Source organism: Macrosteles quadrilineatus, unplaced genomic scaffold (assembly GCF_028750875.1).
Source record: "Macrosteles quadrilineatus isolate MER2022 unplaced genomic scaffold, UCM_ALF_1.0 Scaffold_9__3_contigs__length_116548681, whole genome shotgun sequence".
In the NCBI taxonomy this organism is placed as follows: domain Eukaryota; kingdom Metazoa; phylum Arthropoda; class Insecta; order Hemiptera; family Cicadellidae; genus Macrosteles; species Macrosteles quadrilineatus.
The window spans coordinates 104,315,807-104,329,436 of NW_026542602.1; the positions used below are offsets into that span (position 1 = coordinate 104,315,807).

At 37.2% G+C, this 13,630-nt stretch overlaps 1 protein-coding gene and 1 long non-coding RNA gene across 2 annotated transcripts in view; both read right to left on the reverse strand.

Annotated features, from left to right (window-relative positions):
* Nucleotides 1-13,630, reverse strand: part of LOC129003700 (probable E3 ubiquitin-protein ligase HERC1) — a 133,944-nt gene that overhangs the window by 71,152 nt on the left and 49,162 nt on the right. Inside the window, exons 33-47 of the mRNA XM_054431998.1 lie at nt 11,844-11,979; nt 10,701-10,908; nt 9,794-9,940; nt 9,429-9,504; nt 8,927-9,009; nt 8,368-8,531; nt 7,189-7,309; nt 6,551-6,801; nt 6,034-6,202; nt 4,735-4,832; nt 4,276-4,471; nt 3,431-3,835; nt 1,461-1,715; nt 541-670; nt 255-380 (exon numbers count right to left, since the gene is read on the reverse strand). Of these exons, the coding sequence (XP_054287973.1) occupies nt 255-380; nt 541-670; nt 1,461-1,715; nt 3,431-3,835; nt 4,276-4,471; nt 4,735-4,832; nt 6,034-6,202; nt 6,551-6,801; nt 7,189-7,309; nt 8,368-8,531; nt 8,927-9,009; nt 9,429-9,504; nt 9,794-9,940; nt 10,701-10,908; nt 11,844-11,979 (2,565 nt within the window). The remainder of the gene's footprint in view (nt 1-254; nt 381-540; nt 671-1,460; nt 1,716-3,430; nt 3,836-4,275; nt 4,472-4,734; nt 4,833-6,033; nt 6,203-6,550; nt 6,802-7,188; nt 7,310-8,367; nt 8,532-8,926; nt 9,010-9,428; nt 9,505-9,793; nt 9,941-10,700; nt 10,909-11,843; nt 11,980-13,630) is intronic.
* LOC129003764 (uncharacterized) lies at nt 3,751-4,833 on the reverse strand. The gene is made up of 3 exons (XR_008491640.1): nt 4,735-4,833; nt 4,276-4,471; nt 3,751-3,835 (listed from the first exon to the last, which is right to left on the reverse strand). It is a non-coding gene; the product is annotated as an uncharacterized LOC129003764 (long non-coding RNA).

Below are 13,630 nucleotides of genomic sequence, written 5' to 3' on the forward strand. Positions count from 1 at the left end.
ACTATTGTTGTCAAGCAAAGTGTTATGACTTACTAACAATATAGACTATAAATAATGGTAGGAAATTGACTTTAATCAGTTGACAATGTGAATTAATAAACTGTAGTGGCTTTTAGGATTGTAATACAAATCACTAACAATGGTATTGAGCTTAAATTACCTATTGCCATCAAACCACTAGGTCTTATGGTATTTAAATTTTTAACCCACAGACTTTTTATTTAATCTCACTAATGCGGATGTACTGAATTTACCTTGGCTGTAGCTGGAGGTGGGAGTGAGGAAGTCAGCCCAAGGTTGTGTGTTCTGACATGTATCTGGCTTGCACATGGCCTTCTTGTATTCTGTCTGACACTCTATACACAACAGATACTTGTTGGCTGCAACAGTCAAAACATTCTGCTTTACAATCACATCCTGACCAGCTCATAACGATATATACAACAAACAACTAGTCTTACTACTGGAAATGTGGAGGAGAAGATAAAAGGTAAACTGCCCTTTGGTTCATTTATTTGTGGAAGTCAGCATGTTACTTACAGAGTACATTGCCGCAGTAGCTGCCACCTGACAACGCCCCACAGCCTGGGTGAGCCGCTATCATGTGATTGCTCAGCTGATTGGACGTCTGCTGACACAGCATGCACTCTGTGTTGGGCTCTATGGCAAACTGCAAACAACGGATCCCAAACATACTAAATAAGGTTCCTTGTATTTACATTTAACAAAACTATCTAAGTATCATAAAATAAAATTGTACATTTTTCAAAATCACTACAAATAACATAATATTCTTTTCATCAACGAAGGAAGACATATCTCACTTACCTTGAGAATGATTTTGCTGTGATAAATAAGAAAAGAAATTTGTAAACAAATTATTTGCCCTAAAAATTCAATATTTTGTTAAAAAAACTTGTTTGTAGGAAACAGAAGTTTTAATGATACAACATTTTAGTTAGAGAAAGCTTGAAATATTAATTTTTCTTGGTAATATTTTTTATTAAAAATTTAACTCAGGGCCTATAATGTGTTAGATTGCATTATGTTATTGTAAGGTAGCAGTAGCAATAACTTTGGGGATTGAGATAAACATCCATATGGAACAGCTGTAGCCTATTTTTTGTTTAAAAAGAACTTAAATGAATAAGCCACTCACAGAGTGTCTAAAATTATACTTTCTCCCTTAGATTTTATGTAGCTGAGATGATGTAACATAAAAGATGCTTTAGTTGACAGATAAGTTGTCCTTTCAGATTGATATGATTAATAGAATTGGTGACTCAATTCAACTACATAAACATTTATTCTAAAACAAGCTATAGATTTACTTTGGGGACAGTATGTTTAGTTTTACCTATCTATAGTCAAAGGTAAAACTTTATTTATTGTCATGTATATTGTTGTTATGTTATATTACATTACTGTATGGCCTGTACATGTTTTTACCGTCAACACACCTGTGCCAACAGAGGGAATCCTTGGACGGAGGCTATTTCAAACAGGTTCTGTGTGTTCTGTAGGTACAGTGGCTCTGCCTCTCCTCGGACGTGTTCCCTCTCCCTCTCTCTCTCTCGCTCAGTGTCACTGCGGTCCGCCAGGTAGCTGCGGATGTCAGAGCAGGCGCGACGTCGCGTAGAGCCGCAGCCTCGACGTATCGGCCCCACCACCACTTCCTCCGACAGGTAAAGCCGACTTGGGTCGTATCTCCCGCCCTGCCAGTTCCAAAAATGTAAAAGTTGTCCGAGTTCTATTAAAGGCTTATAAACATGAAATATTAATAAGTAAATTAAACCTATGTTGAGATAGCCTGAAATAGATAGTCAGGATGATAATCTATCAAAAATCCTTTATCCTTCATCCAACCTGTTCACAAATCACAATATAAAACTAAAATAATATTTATGTGGACATTTTTTAACACTAAAACAAGTCTGGGAGTGGGTAGCCAAGTGGTTATAGTACTTACTAGTTGTAGTAGTTGTTACAAGAGAGAAAATTATACAGGGTGAGTTTTAAATGAGTTCCCCCCCACTTTTTTCTACATTTCTTAAGATATCAACTCCGGACCACGTCAGATCATTGTAGAGTAGGAAGTACTTTATTTTGACTGGGTATAAATCTTTGGCCGCCATCTTGGATCCGCCATGGATACAAAGTTTTTTTTTTCAAATGTAAAGGTAGGGTTGTGACCCATTAATCCAAACTAGAATTTTACGCTAATTACAATGCCGCAAATAGTTTTAAAATATCTTTATCCGTTCTAAAGTTATAAGGACTTTTTATAACTTTATTTTTAGCCCATTTTAACATTGTGCATAAAAACTAAGACCATAATCTCAAAATAGTGCTAGATAAAGATAAGTATATACCACCATTCATTGTCGACCTATTTTCACTTGGTTATGACGGATGTATTTTTTCGGCCGCCATCTTGGATCCGCCATTTTGAAATGTAACAAATTAATTTAAATATGAAAGTGGTGTTGTGACCCATCATTTTCAACTACATTTCTATGCTGAACTCAATGCCGCAATCTGTTTTTGGTTATCAAGCTTTCTTGATGAAATATTAAAATTATCTTATTTAAAATTTCAATAATTCAAAAACCAAACATGCAAATGAAAAACTGATTGCGGCATTGAGTTCAGCATAAAAAATTAGTTCAAAATGATGGGTCACAACACCACCTTCATATTTAAATTAATTTGTCACATTTCAAAATGGCGGATCCAAGATGGCGGCCGAAAAAATACATCCGTCATAACCAAGTGAAAATAGGTCGACAATGAATGGTGGTATATACTTATCTTTATCTATCTAGCACTATTTTGAGATTATGGTCTTAGTTTGTAAATGCACAATGTTAAAATGGGCTAAAAATTAAGTTATAAAAAGTCCTTATAACTTTAGAACGGATAAAGATATTTTAAAACTATTTGTGGCATTGTGATCAGCGTAAAATTCTAGTTTGGAATAATCTGTCACAACCCTACCTTTACATTTGAAAAAAAAACTTTGTATCCAATATGGCGGATCCAAGATGGCGGCCAAAAATTTATGCCCAGTCAAAATGAAGTACTTACTACTCTACAATGATCTGACCTGGTCCGGAGTTGATATATTAAGAAATGTAGAAAAAAGTAGGGGGGGAACTCATTTAAAACTCACCCTGTATCATTATTTAGCTAGGTGTTAATAAGTTTATTTATTTGTATTTTTACCTTTCCATTGGTTTGTATGAAAAAGATCCAAACACTTTTGTTAAATAGCATCATTAATTGATATCTCCATGACAAATGGAATCAGTGTTCAGAATCGACCCCACTTTGAACTAGGAACCTTCAGATTTGTAGGCGAGTACTACAACCCCTCTACCCAGACAATAACATTCAATTCACTATACTCAATATTACTAACTTCTCCCACCTGGTTGGGCTCCACACTAGGCTGGCTGTCCGTCTCTATGATGTCCGGCTCTATACATGGATGTTCTATCATCCAAGTAGCAAGTTGGTTGACAGTAGTGGAGGCCAAGTCGGAACTACCACCCACAGCGTTGATAGCCTTCTGTACATGCTTCAGAGAGAAGCCCATCTCTAACAATGGAGCCGCGATGAGCGGGTGAGGTGGGGAGGGAGAGCGGTGCAAGCTGCTGCTACAGGGGGCGGACTGCGGTGGCCCTGCCTTCTCTAGCGGAGGCGTTCCTAGTGAGGCCAGCGGGGCGAGGGGCAGCAGCAACTTGGGAGGGATGATAGGAGACACTTTCTGTGCCATCCGAGACAGTGACAACAGGTATGGCTGACTCTGAGGTGTGTGTTGCTGTCTAGCAACCTATGTGTATCAACAGAAAATTCCCCTCATTATTTATAGATACATGTGAGTGTTGAGAATATTTTTACCCCAAAAATTTACACATTTATACAGTTATTATGAGATGGATAAATAACTTGTAGAAATTGCGAGGGAAAAGGGCTTAAACTCAACTATTAGACCTCAACAGTTAATTTAATTCTTCGTCTGTCTAGTCTCAAGAGGTCAGAGGCGACCTTTTTAGAAGGCCTAAACAGAGTAAGCTTGCTGACCCTAAGAAGGGGAACATCGGAGAACTAAGGCTTCTATGACCACTAATACTAAAACTACAAACTAAGTCTTCATTGCAACCATGTCAACGTATAAGTTATTCCTAGGTGTTAATTTTTTTCCTAATTAAAACCATCCTCAGAATTTTTTTTTTTTTTTTTTTTTTTATTCTTGAAGTAAAGTCTACTCACCTGACTAGTCTCCTGACAGGTAGGGCGAGTATTGTTCAGTCCCCTCACTCTAGCCTCCAGTGTGTCTATTCTGTGTTTGTGATGTGCGAGAGCTCGTGTGTGTTCTGTGTGCAGCACACTAAACGCACGTTCCAGCTCCTCCAATGATGCTAACTGTGGCAGATCACACAACGCTACAGCTTTTTCCACCAGACACCTGAAATAAAAAATAAAAAATTGGGCACATTCTTCCTGCAAACTCTTGATAAAGGTATGGCTTTCTCAGTCAGCTGACATTGATAACTAGGAGAGTACCTATAATATGCGGTACAGAGTAACCTACGTCAATTCAGTAGCGACCAAACAACCATGAAAGAAATTTAATGTATGAATTTTATATCTGTCATAAAGCTAAACCCAGACTACCAAATCAAGAGTAAGTGTTTCTTTTAACCCTGGATCTCCTTGGTCATGACCTACCTCAATATATATCGCAGAGCATCTCTGAGAGCAATCTCATCCAAGTCTCGAGGTTCTTTACCAGCAACTGTCTCCTGCACATCTCTACCCTCCAGGGCCTGCAATTGTCATATCAGCGTCAATATCAATAAAATAGGTCAATACAAATCGAAATAAGACGTCAGGATATATAATTGTAAATACGAGTCATTAGACTCCCATATTCTGATTAGCAGAGAATTTGTACAAATTACAAGATTAACGAACCGTAACAAGCAATTCTGGGAAAAGTGCTGGTGGGTTTGATAAAACTTAAAACAAGTAAAATAAAAGTAGTGTGACGTGAAAATAAAAAAATAAAACTTCAAGAAACACCCATTGAAAAAAAAAAAAAACAGTAACATAGCTGATTTATCTACGCTACTAATTGCCTGGGGCTGTGCTTACAGAAATGTTCTACAACCTCTTGTTGTGACACAAAAGGCAATCATAAAAGCGGCACTGGGCAAGGGTAGGCAATACTCGTCGGATGCTCTGTTCACCGAAATGAATGTACTTGATTTAACGCAAATATACATCAGAACAGTTTCGATGTTTATTTACAAACATCATGAGTCACTCTTTGATCGTCCACAACATGACCATAATACTCGACATGCACTAGGCCAAGGCATACGCTTACCAAGACTTACAAAGACATTTTCTACAACAAATTGCTATTACGTTGCACACATCATTTACTCTAACCTTCCACTAGACTTACGAGACTATGACAGACACTCAATTACAACGTACAAAAAACACATTGTTCACTGGCTAAAACTCATTGGGAGGGATGGAGCTAATAGATTATTAGTTTCCATATACAGACAATAGGTGATACAGCTGATACAGCGTGTGTTTGTGTTTGCACGCGTGTCTGTGTGAGTGTGTGTGTGTGTGTGTGTGTGTGTTGGGGGGGAGGGGGGCGTTTTGGGGGGTTAATGGTAGGGGAAAGTTAACGAGTCAACCTGATATCATTTTATCTATGTTCCAATGTGATTTGCCAAAATTCCGCTAGCGCTTTGGAATCATGCCAGTGGATAGAAGTATTTTGTTTTGTTTCTTATTACGTATAAAACTTTTTTTTTCTCTCTTTCATATCAAAGTACAGAATGACTCACTCCCACGCACGGGTTCTCCCATGTGGGATTAATTTCGTTTAGTTCAATTACTCAGTTATATTCTTATGGTAATCTGATACTGTATTTTGTAAAAATGTAAAAATGATTACTTTTACGAAATAAAGACATTTTGATTTGATTTGATTTGATCTGTTACCTGGTCCTCTTTCTTGTCAGACATAGTGAAGGTAATGTTTGGCACAAGCAGCAGTTCTGTATACTGACTACAGGACAACAGAGTAGTGATGGTCTTGAGAGCTGACATCTGTACACAGGTAACCTGCACAGCTGCAGTCTCACACCACAACAGCTTCTCATTGGCTAGTCTGTCAACAAGTCAAATCATTCAATAATCAGTGTTGCTTTCTTTCACCGGACATCTAAATACATGACACCTTGTATTTTACTCTCAATGCAGGAACGAGAACAACAAACAATATTTGAACACACTAAACTCACATTAATATAAAAATATATTTGCATTATTATTTTCTAACCAAAAAACTTCTAATGAGTGCTGAGAGTTATCACTTTCTTCTTTCTATCTTCTGAAATATTCTAATGTTTTGTGGATATAGTTTAAAGTTTTGTGTTTCCTGTGTCAGTTTGGACTCTTCAGGTAAGCCTACTATCTTCACAAGAAGTTAATTTAAAATACTTGTAATCGCACTCACCTGGCAGTGATGGACTGTTGTACAAACTCACGGTCCGTGTTGTGGCTCTGCTGTGGGCTGCTGTCAGTCTGTGCGGCGGAGTGGTCGGAGCTGCCTCTCCTCGTCACCTCTCCGATGATACTGACCACCATCTGGTGAGTGAGTGACTCTACTGACTGAGCGAACGTAGACGAACGTCGCTTGGTTTCCGGCCCGCTCGCTGCCAGTGCCTCCCACTCTACTGGGGTCAGCTGCACCTCACTGAACTTCAACTGGAACAAGTAATCTTTAATAATAAAATTGTGAAGAATTTCAGTACATTTATTTTCACACAGATTTAGGCTGATAATATTTTTAAAATAATTTTTTAAGTGTTATTATTTATTTATAATATGTTGTATTGCAATATATTTTTACTATTCTTAGCATTTGTTGAAAATGCTCAGAGAAACAAAAGAAATGAAACGGAGAATTAATACAAAGAAAAAGTGCTACATTTAAGATTTGAACGTGCCACAAGCCGCTAAATCACCAATTGTATACTAAACAGCACGATTGTACTACATGCTGCATAGGCACTAATGTGACAAAAGTAGCTAGGACTTTGTGCTCTTTATTACATCATTAGTTTTGATTAGATTGAACTGCAAGCTAGTTACATCTCCTGTAAGGCCAGTCAGCTTGATGATGCTGAGCCAGATGTCCGCAGACACAGGGCCGAGTTTGCTTGTAGAGAAGGGGAACGGCTCACACGCCTCCAGGCCACTTAGCAGTCCATCACTGTCACACAGACACACACACTTATGACAAGGAATAGGAGTTTGGAGTTAACTTTGAAAATTGCTCATTCACTTTACTAAAGAAATTAATGACAGAGAGGTCAACTCACAAAACTGTACAAGAGGAAAAAAATAATATTGTCTCTTTCATTCTTCCTACACTGATTCCGATATTAATTTCTTCTTCAAGTAGCCTAAAATGTGTAGTTTAGGTTTAAACACATTGGATCCACACTTGACAGGGAAATATTCATTATTAATTTATGTATTTTTGTAATTTATGTATTGTTTCATGATGTGAAATAGGTCCTCATAACCTAAATCTATCTAAAAAATGAACAGTTATTTTTCATTAAATGGACAGCCTGTCACTGTCATAAAAATTCACACACGTAATACCAATTTGCACGTTCACCAATTTTTATATTTTTTCAAACAGAGAACTAATTTATAGAGTTGCCAAAATAAACTAAAAACATATACTCAAAACATATTACCTGATATTACATAGAGAAATTTATAATTTACATCTAACACATTTAAAGCATATATTACAGACCTATTTGAACATAACAACAAAAATGTGGGTGTTTTAACATATTTTCTTGAAATATTTTTAACTGACCATTTTCTGAGCCTAAAAAATAAAACAATCAATATGAAAGTATGGATCCCCTTGAGTAATAAAATAACAAATTTACATCCATAAACAGTTGTAAGCCTTTTTTGGCTGCACCAAAATCCCTAAATTAATATAGTTGGAAAGATTAAAAACAGGAGGTTTTGTTTGACTTGACAAACTTTAAGGAATTAAGAATATTCAACAGTAAAAATAAAACATATTAAGAAATGTTCCTGAAGGCAGAAAACTTTCAGGAAGGGCTAAAAGTTGTGGGACCAGGTCATGAGGGATATGAGGAAGTTAGGCCTTATGCTGTGGACCGAACCAGCTGGTGAGGCTGAGTACCGACTCGGGGTATAAGTTGGCACTTTGATAAGTACAAGGTACTATTTAGTATTTACAAAATAGTGACCTTTCAGTCACAAAAAAATAGTCACCTGATCTCTCCATCTCCGTCATCCCACAACAGCTTGACTGAGGAGAGGCCTCTCTTGAGAGTTCCCAGGACTGAGGCCCGGCGGCCTGAGGCCTTGTCTATACACAGGCCACCCACGCGCAGGCCTCGGTCCAACCCTCCCACCACAGCCAAGGCCGGCCAAACCTACACAGAGACATTACAAATCTACATTGTATTGTTAAATAACTAAATTGTGTTTACTTGCAGAAGTTTGTGTGTTTTTGATCTTTGTGTCCCATCTTCACATCCTGATCCTACGATGCTAGAATCAATCCAGAACTATGTTACAAATTAGGCTAGGCATTGAAGGTCCTGGGATTTTTACATAGTTCTAAAATGTTGAAAATGCTAATGGTGTGGATAAACAAAAATTGGCAGCCATTTAGTAATAGAATTAGAAACCCTCTTTCACTAGACCACCCCATGTTCATTACTAATCCCAACGACTGGTCTCTTTTGATACTACATCACTATTTTCCAGGAGATTTTTATGATGTAAAACTAAAGAGATCTCTGGGGTTTCAGACTAATACACTCACCTCTTTACACAGCTGTTCCAGGTCTGGTGAAGCAGCTTGGGTTGTACAAGACTCATCTGATAGTTTGTCTTGACATTCTGAAACTAGAACAAATTTTACTAAATTATAAAATGTTGATGTTTTCAAACTATTTCTTCTAACATTGGTAAAGTTGGTGGTCTCTTTTAACCCATTTGTTCATACACAGATACCCCTGTACTATGTGGATAAGCAAGTGATAAGCAAAGCAAGGAATGAACCAACTTATTCAGAGTGGTGATATTATTGTATAAATTTGATATGCTACTGAGATTTTTCACTTACTATAGGGTTGGTTGAAACTCATTAGCTTATTTGGCTTAAAATTTGTTGAATTTACTTAAACAAAAAATTGTTCTAGGACTAATATAAAAACAAGTTAATATATATTTTTATTTAAACATAATGACACATACATGTAAAATGTATATGTACGTTCTATAATAATCAATCATAAATGATTGATTGATTTATTGATAGTTACCTGGTGGTTTGACAGATAGTTTCTCTGGAAGAAGGTCCTTCGCTTGGCTGAGACGCTCCATAAGACATTCGTTTACCTAAGCAATCAACAGACCATTTTATTTACTCTAATGAATTAATTCAATGAGCAAGTCAAGTCTGCAAGTAAACAGGACGCGGCGTGATTAGACAAAAGTGAGTCTGCACTTCCACCTGATCACATAGTGTCCCGTTTAGCTGGGCAGCATTAGTTTTTGTTCGTTTATTGCCTTTTAAATGTGAAAATCTTCGATGTCTGCACTTTTGTCTTCAGCTAATTTATTACTCATGTTCATGACTGAGATATTCAAGCAACGGGCTACTGGGAATGGTAGATAGTAGCTCTACCTGGTTGGTCCAGGTGTCGGAGGCATGCAGATGTCTGATGAGGTGTATGTAGGCCTCCGCCATGATGACTGGTAGAGGAGCACATTGAGGATCTCCTGGCAACAGGTCTCTAGGAGAGTCTCTCACTTGCATGTCTGTCAGCTTCACCTGGAGTAAACAGATTACATTCATAAAGAGTATCAATCAGACTGTATTGAGAACCCACATCTTTTCCTCAGACTTTTAACGCTTATCTCACAATCGAAAGGGTTGTGAAGAATCTTTTTACTAATTTACTACACAGGATTGAGGTTTGTACTGTGGACAGAGCAGCCATTGGTTATATTTCTGTTAAAGTTTCTAGCCTTCTTCAAATCCTCACCACCACTTGCACACATTTTTTAAGTTACAAACTTTTTCATACACATTTGTCAAGTAGCGATGGATTTCAAAAGGAAAACAAATTAAACCCATTAAATAAATATCATCCCCCTCCCCCGCTATTGAATATTATCATTTAACAATTCATGTTAAAAGTCACTTAGTTGATTCTATGCAAGATCAGTTCTTGATCCAGATGCCACTTGTCATTGGGCTATCAATTAATTATGCTATTTGGCAAATGGTCAACATTTTATGGTAACAAGACTAGGGCTAGGACTTTTCCCTAAAAAACTTATGTAATGCCAATGTTGTGGATACAATTTTAAATTATGATTGATATGAGCTTGTTTTTTTCTTCCATTGTTAACATCTACTGCTAAAAGACTCAGTATCATAAAGACCATAAAGGTAGTGGCTAGAATAGTGGTGTGGAAAGTAAAGAACACAGCACTGCTGTAAGAAATAGCTCGCTCTGTCACGAGATGCATTTTTTCAGAGACCTCAATTTGTAAAATCTTTGTACAGTGGAGAAAATTGTACTGACTTTCTCCCCTGGGTTGGTGCTGTAGAACACCACGCAAGGGTAGAGTGGTGTGGTCGCCACAATGTCCTGGAATGCCAGGATTGGCTCTTCTCCATTCTTGCCGAAGCTGAGTGTCCGAGCGTCCAAGTCCAGCACTACAGTGATGTAGTCTCCTTGTGTGAAGCTAGGCAGCGTGAGGCTGTGTTCTCCCCCGTGGTACAGGTTACCACTACAAAACAAGAGTTTAACATGTGGTTCAAACGGATGCTGTAAATGTAATAATTTCTCATGTGAACACACTATGGTGCTAAACCAAAACGAAAAGGAGCAAGCAGCATAGGAAAAGCGTCACGATAAATCATGAAAGAGTCTATTAGCTAAAGAGTGAACAGCTATTCTTGTACAATGGATCATCCTTGTCCACAAACATTTTTACTTTATATATCACGTTTATACAAATAAATGTTAAAAGTGCATTAGTACTCAAGTCAAAAAAACCAAGAAGTTAAAAATCCTTTTCATACCTTTATTAATTTTTTAACAACATGGTGTTTGACTTGAAAATGGACCTTTAGGTTTGAATCAGTGGTTATTGAACAGAAGTAACTGTGCCACCTGACAGTACTGCATTATATCTTTTACTTGTCTTCAAAGTATGACACCCAGTCTGAGCCATAATGTATTAATCATCTGGATAGCCAAGTGGTTATAGGGATCATCTTCAAATCTGAAGGTCGATGGTTTGATTCCAAGCGAGACCATTTCCCGACCCAGATGCCATTTGTCATTGAGCTATGAATTAATTATATCTAACAAAAAGGTCGACATTAGGTAATAGCAAGACCAGGGTTTTAACCATTCCCATTCAAAACGTAAAAATGCCACTGGCGTAGAAACACACAAAATAAAATAAATCTGGTGGATTCTTGAAACTTGGGCGTTTGTGTTGTCAATGGATCAAAAAGGGAGCTATGTTGTCTCACAGTAAAAAACTTATTTGTCGAGGATATGGCAGATTCACTGTTCTAACTTGTTTCTAAGAATTCCCCCTTTCTTGTGACATTACAATGGTTCAGTAAGTAAAGCACTGCCGTGACAACCCACCTAATACAACTGCACAGAATCACAACATACACTCTACTGTGTGTATAGCAATCAACTCACCTGTATGCCCTATACAGCCACATATCTGAAGTGGTGCGATGTCCGTAATCTTTGATAGGCCACCTGCTGACTCCGATACAGGTCCCTTCATTACCCTTGTGTTCTTTTACTATCAGTAGCTTCCATTGATAACAGCCTGATGGCAAAAAAGGTTTGAATACTGACCTCTGCAAATAGGTATTACTTTAACCATACAACAAGCAAACTAAACCTTACTGGGCATTCCAAGTAAAATATGTTTTAGCATCAAGCTTTAAGGCTTGAACTACTAAATGAAAATTGCACTAGTAGGGGAAAAAGGTTTTGTAATGGGAAAAATGTTTACAGTTTAAGCCATTGTCATTTGTGTTATCTTATGATTTTTGTTAAAACTAGGCAGTCAACTAGGATCATAGCGTAGTGTTAACAATCTTGGGCACTCAATAAGCATAATATGAGACATTGCTGGTTCAACATGAGCTGCCTGCACTATGTTATCTACTGCAGTCACCACTAGCTTGCTCATGAGACGTATACAGTAACAATACTTTACTGACTTAAGTTAACTGCACAGATCAATAGTCTACAGTCACGGACGGGTGGTTGAGGCTTTGTGAAAGCAAGAGAAAAACATGACAATATATCTTGATTATTCTTAAACCATACGGTACTTAAAACATACAATCAATTGTGTTGTAACGGTAGTAAAATTTACCAATAAACCTTTAGCAATAAACCTTTGAACAACATTAACTCACCATCACCAACAATGAACTTCAAACAAAGAAGTAAAGTTTTGTGAATATTTTTTTATTAACATGATTTCATTGGGATTTGAATCATTAACTGAGGATATATTTTTTTAACAAAGTCATATTAGCAAGATTTATAAGTTTGATTTAGAGATAAAACAGTAAGACAATTATTCAGTCCTCAAGTCAGAGGTCAAGGACCAAATTCAATAGAAGTAAGGACGGCTACATGAGCTTCGTGATATTTCACTCAGTGATGCTCTGTCCCCTCCACCAAGGAGTGGGGAATGGAGAGCATGCGCACTAAAGAACACATGGCCAACAAAACCACGGGGACCTGTCTCCTCGATCAGTTCTCGGCCACACATCACGCTCACTGAATTTCTCTTTCATTCTGGGTAATTAATTACATAATAGTATAGGACTTGTAAAAATTTATCAGTTGAGAGTTATAGGTATGACATGAACATTATAATGGGAGATGCAAATGTGCAAATTGGAAAAGAAGCTATAAGGAGAGAAGTCGCAGGGAAAGAGAGCCTACATGATATAACAAGAAGTAATGGAGTAAGATTATGCAGCTTTGCAACGGCAAAAGACCTCAGAATTATGAGAACGCCCTTTCAAAGGAAGAATATACATAAAGAGACTTGGATGTCATGGAGACTGGGATTTGATTTGATTCGATTTGACTATGATGATGAATTGATTTGATCCTTGAATTGATCATTATGATTTGATTGTGAATGATCACTGATCATTGTGATTGTGAATTCCGAATATGTCTGAGTTTTTAGACCCAAACTAAATGTAAAAAGAAAATAGTAGTGGTAAAAGGAGAGTTCTCAATTTGACACTTCCTATTTTAAAAACTTAGATTTTTGAGCTCTGGAACAAAAACCCAGTTCGAGTTTCCATCCAGGCAACCTCTTTAAGACATTACCTTTGCTTAAAGATCTCTCTTGAGCAATAACATGTCACAATGTTTCAAAACTGTAACCAATACATATCCACTTTATAATTTAACTATATCAGAATAATATTTTTAATGTTGAA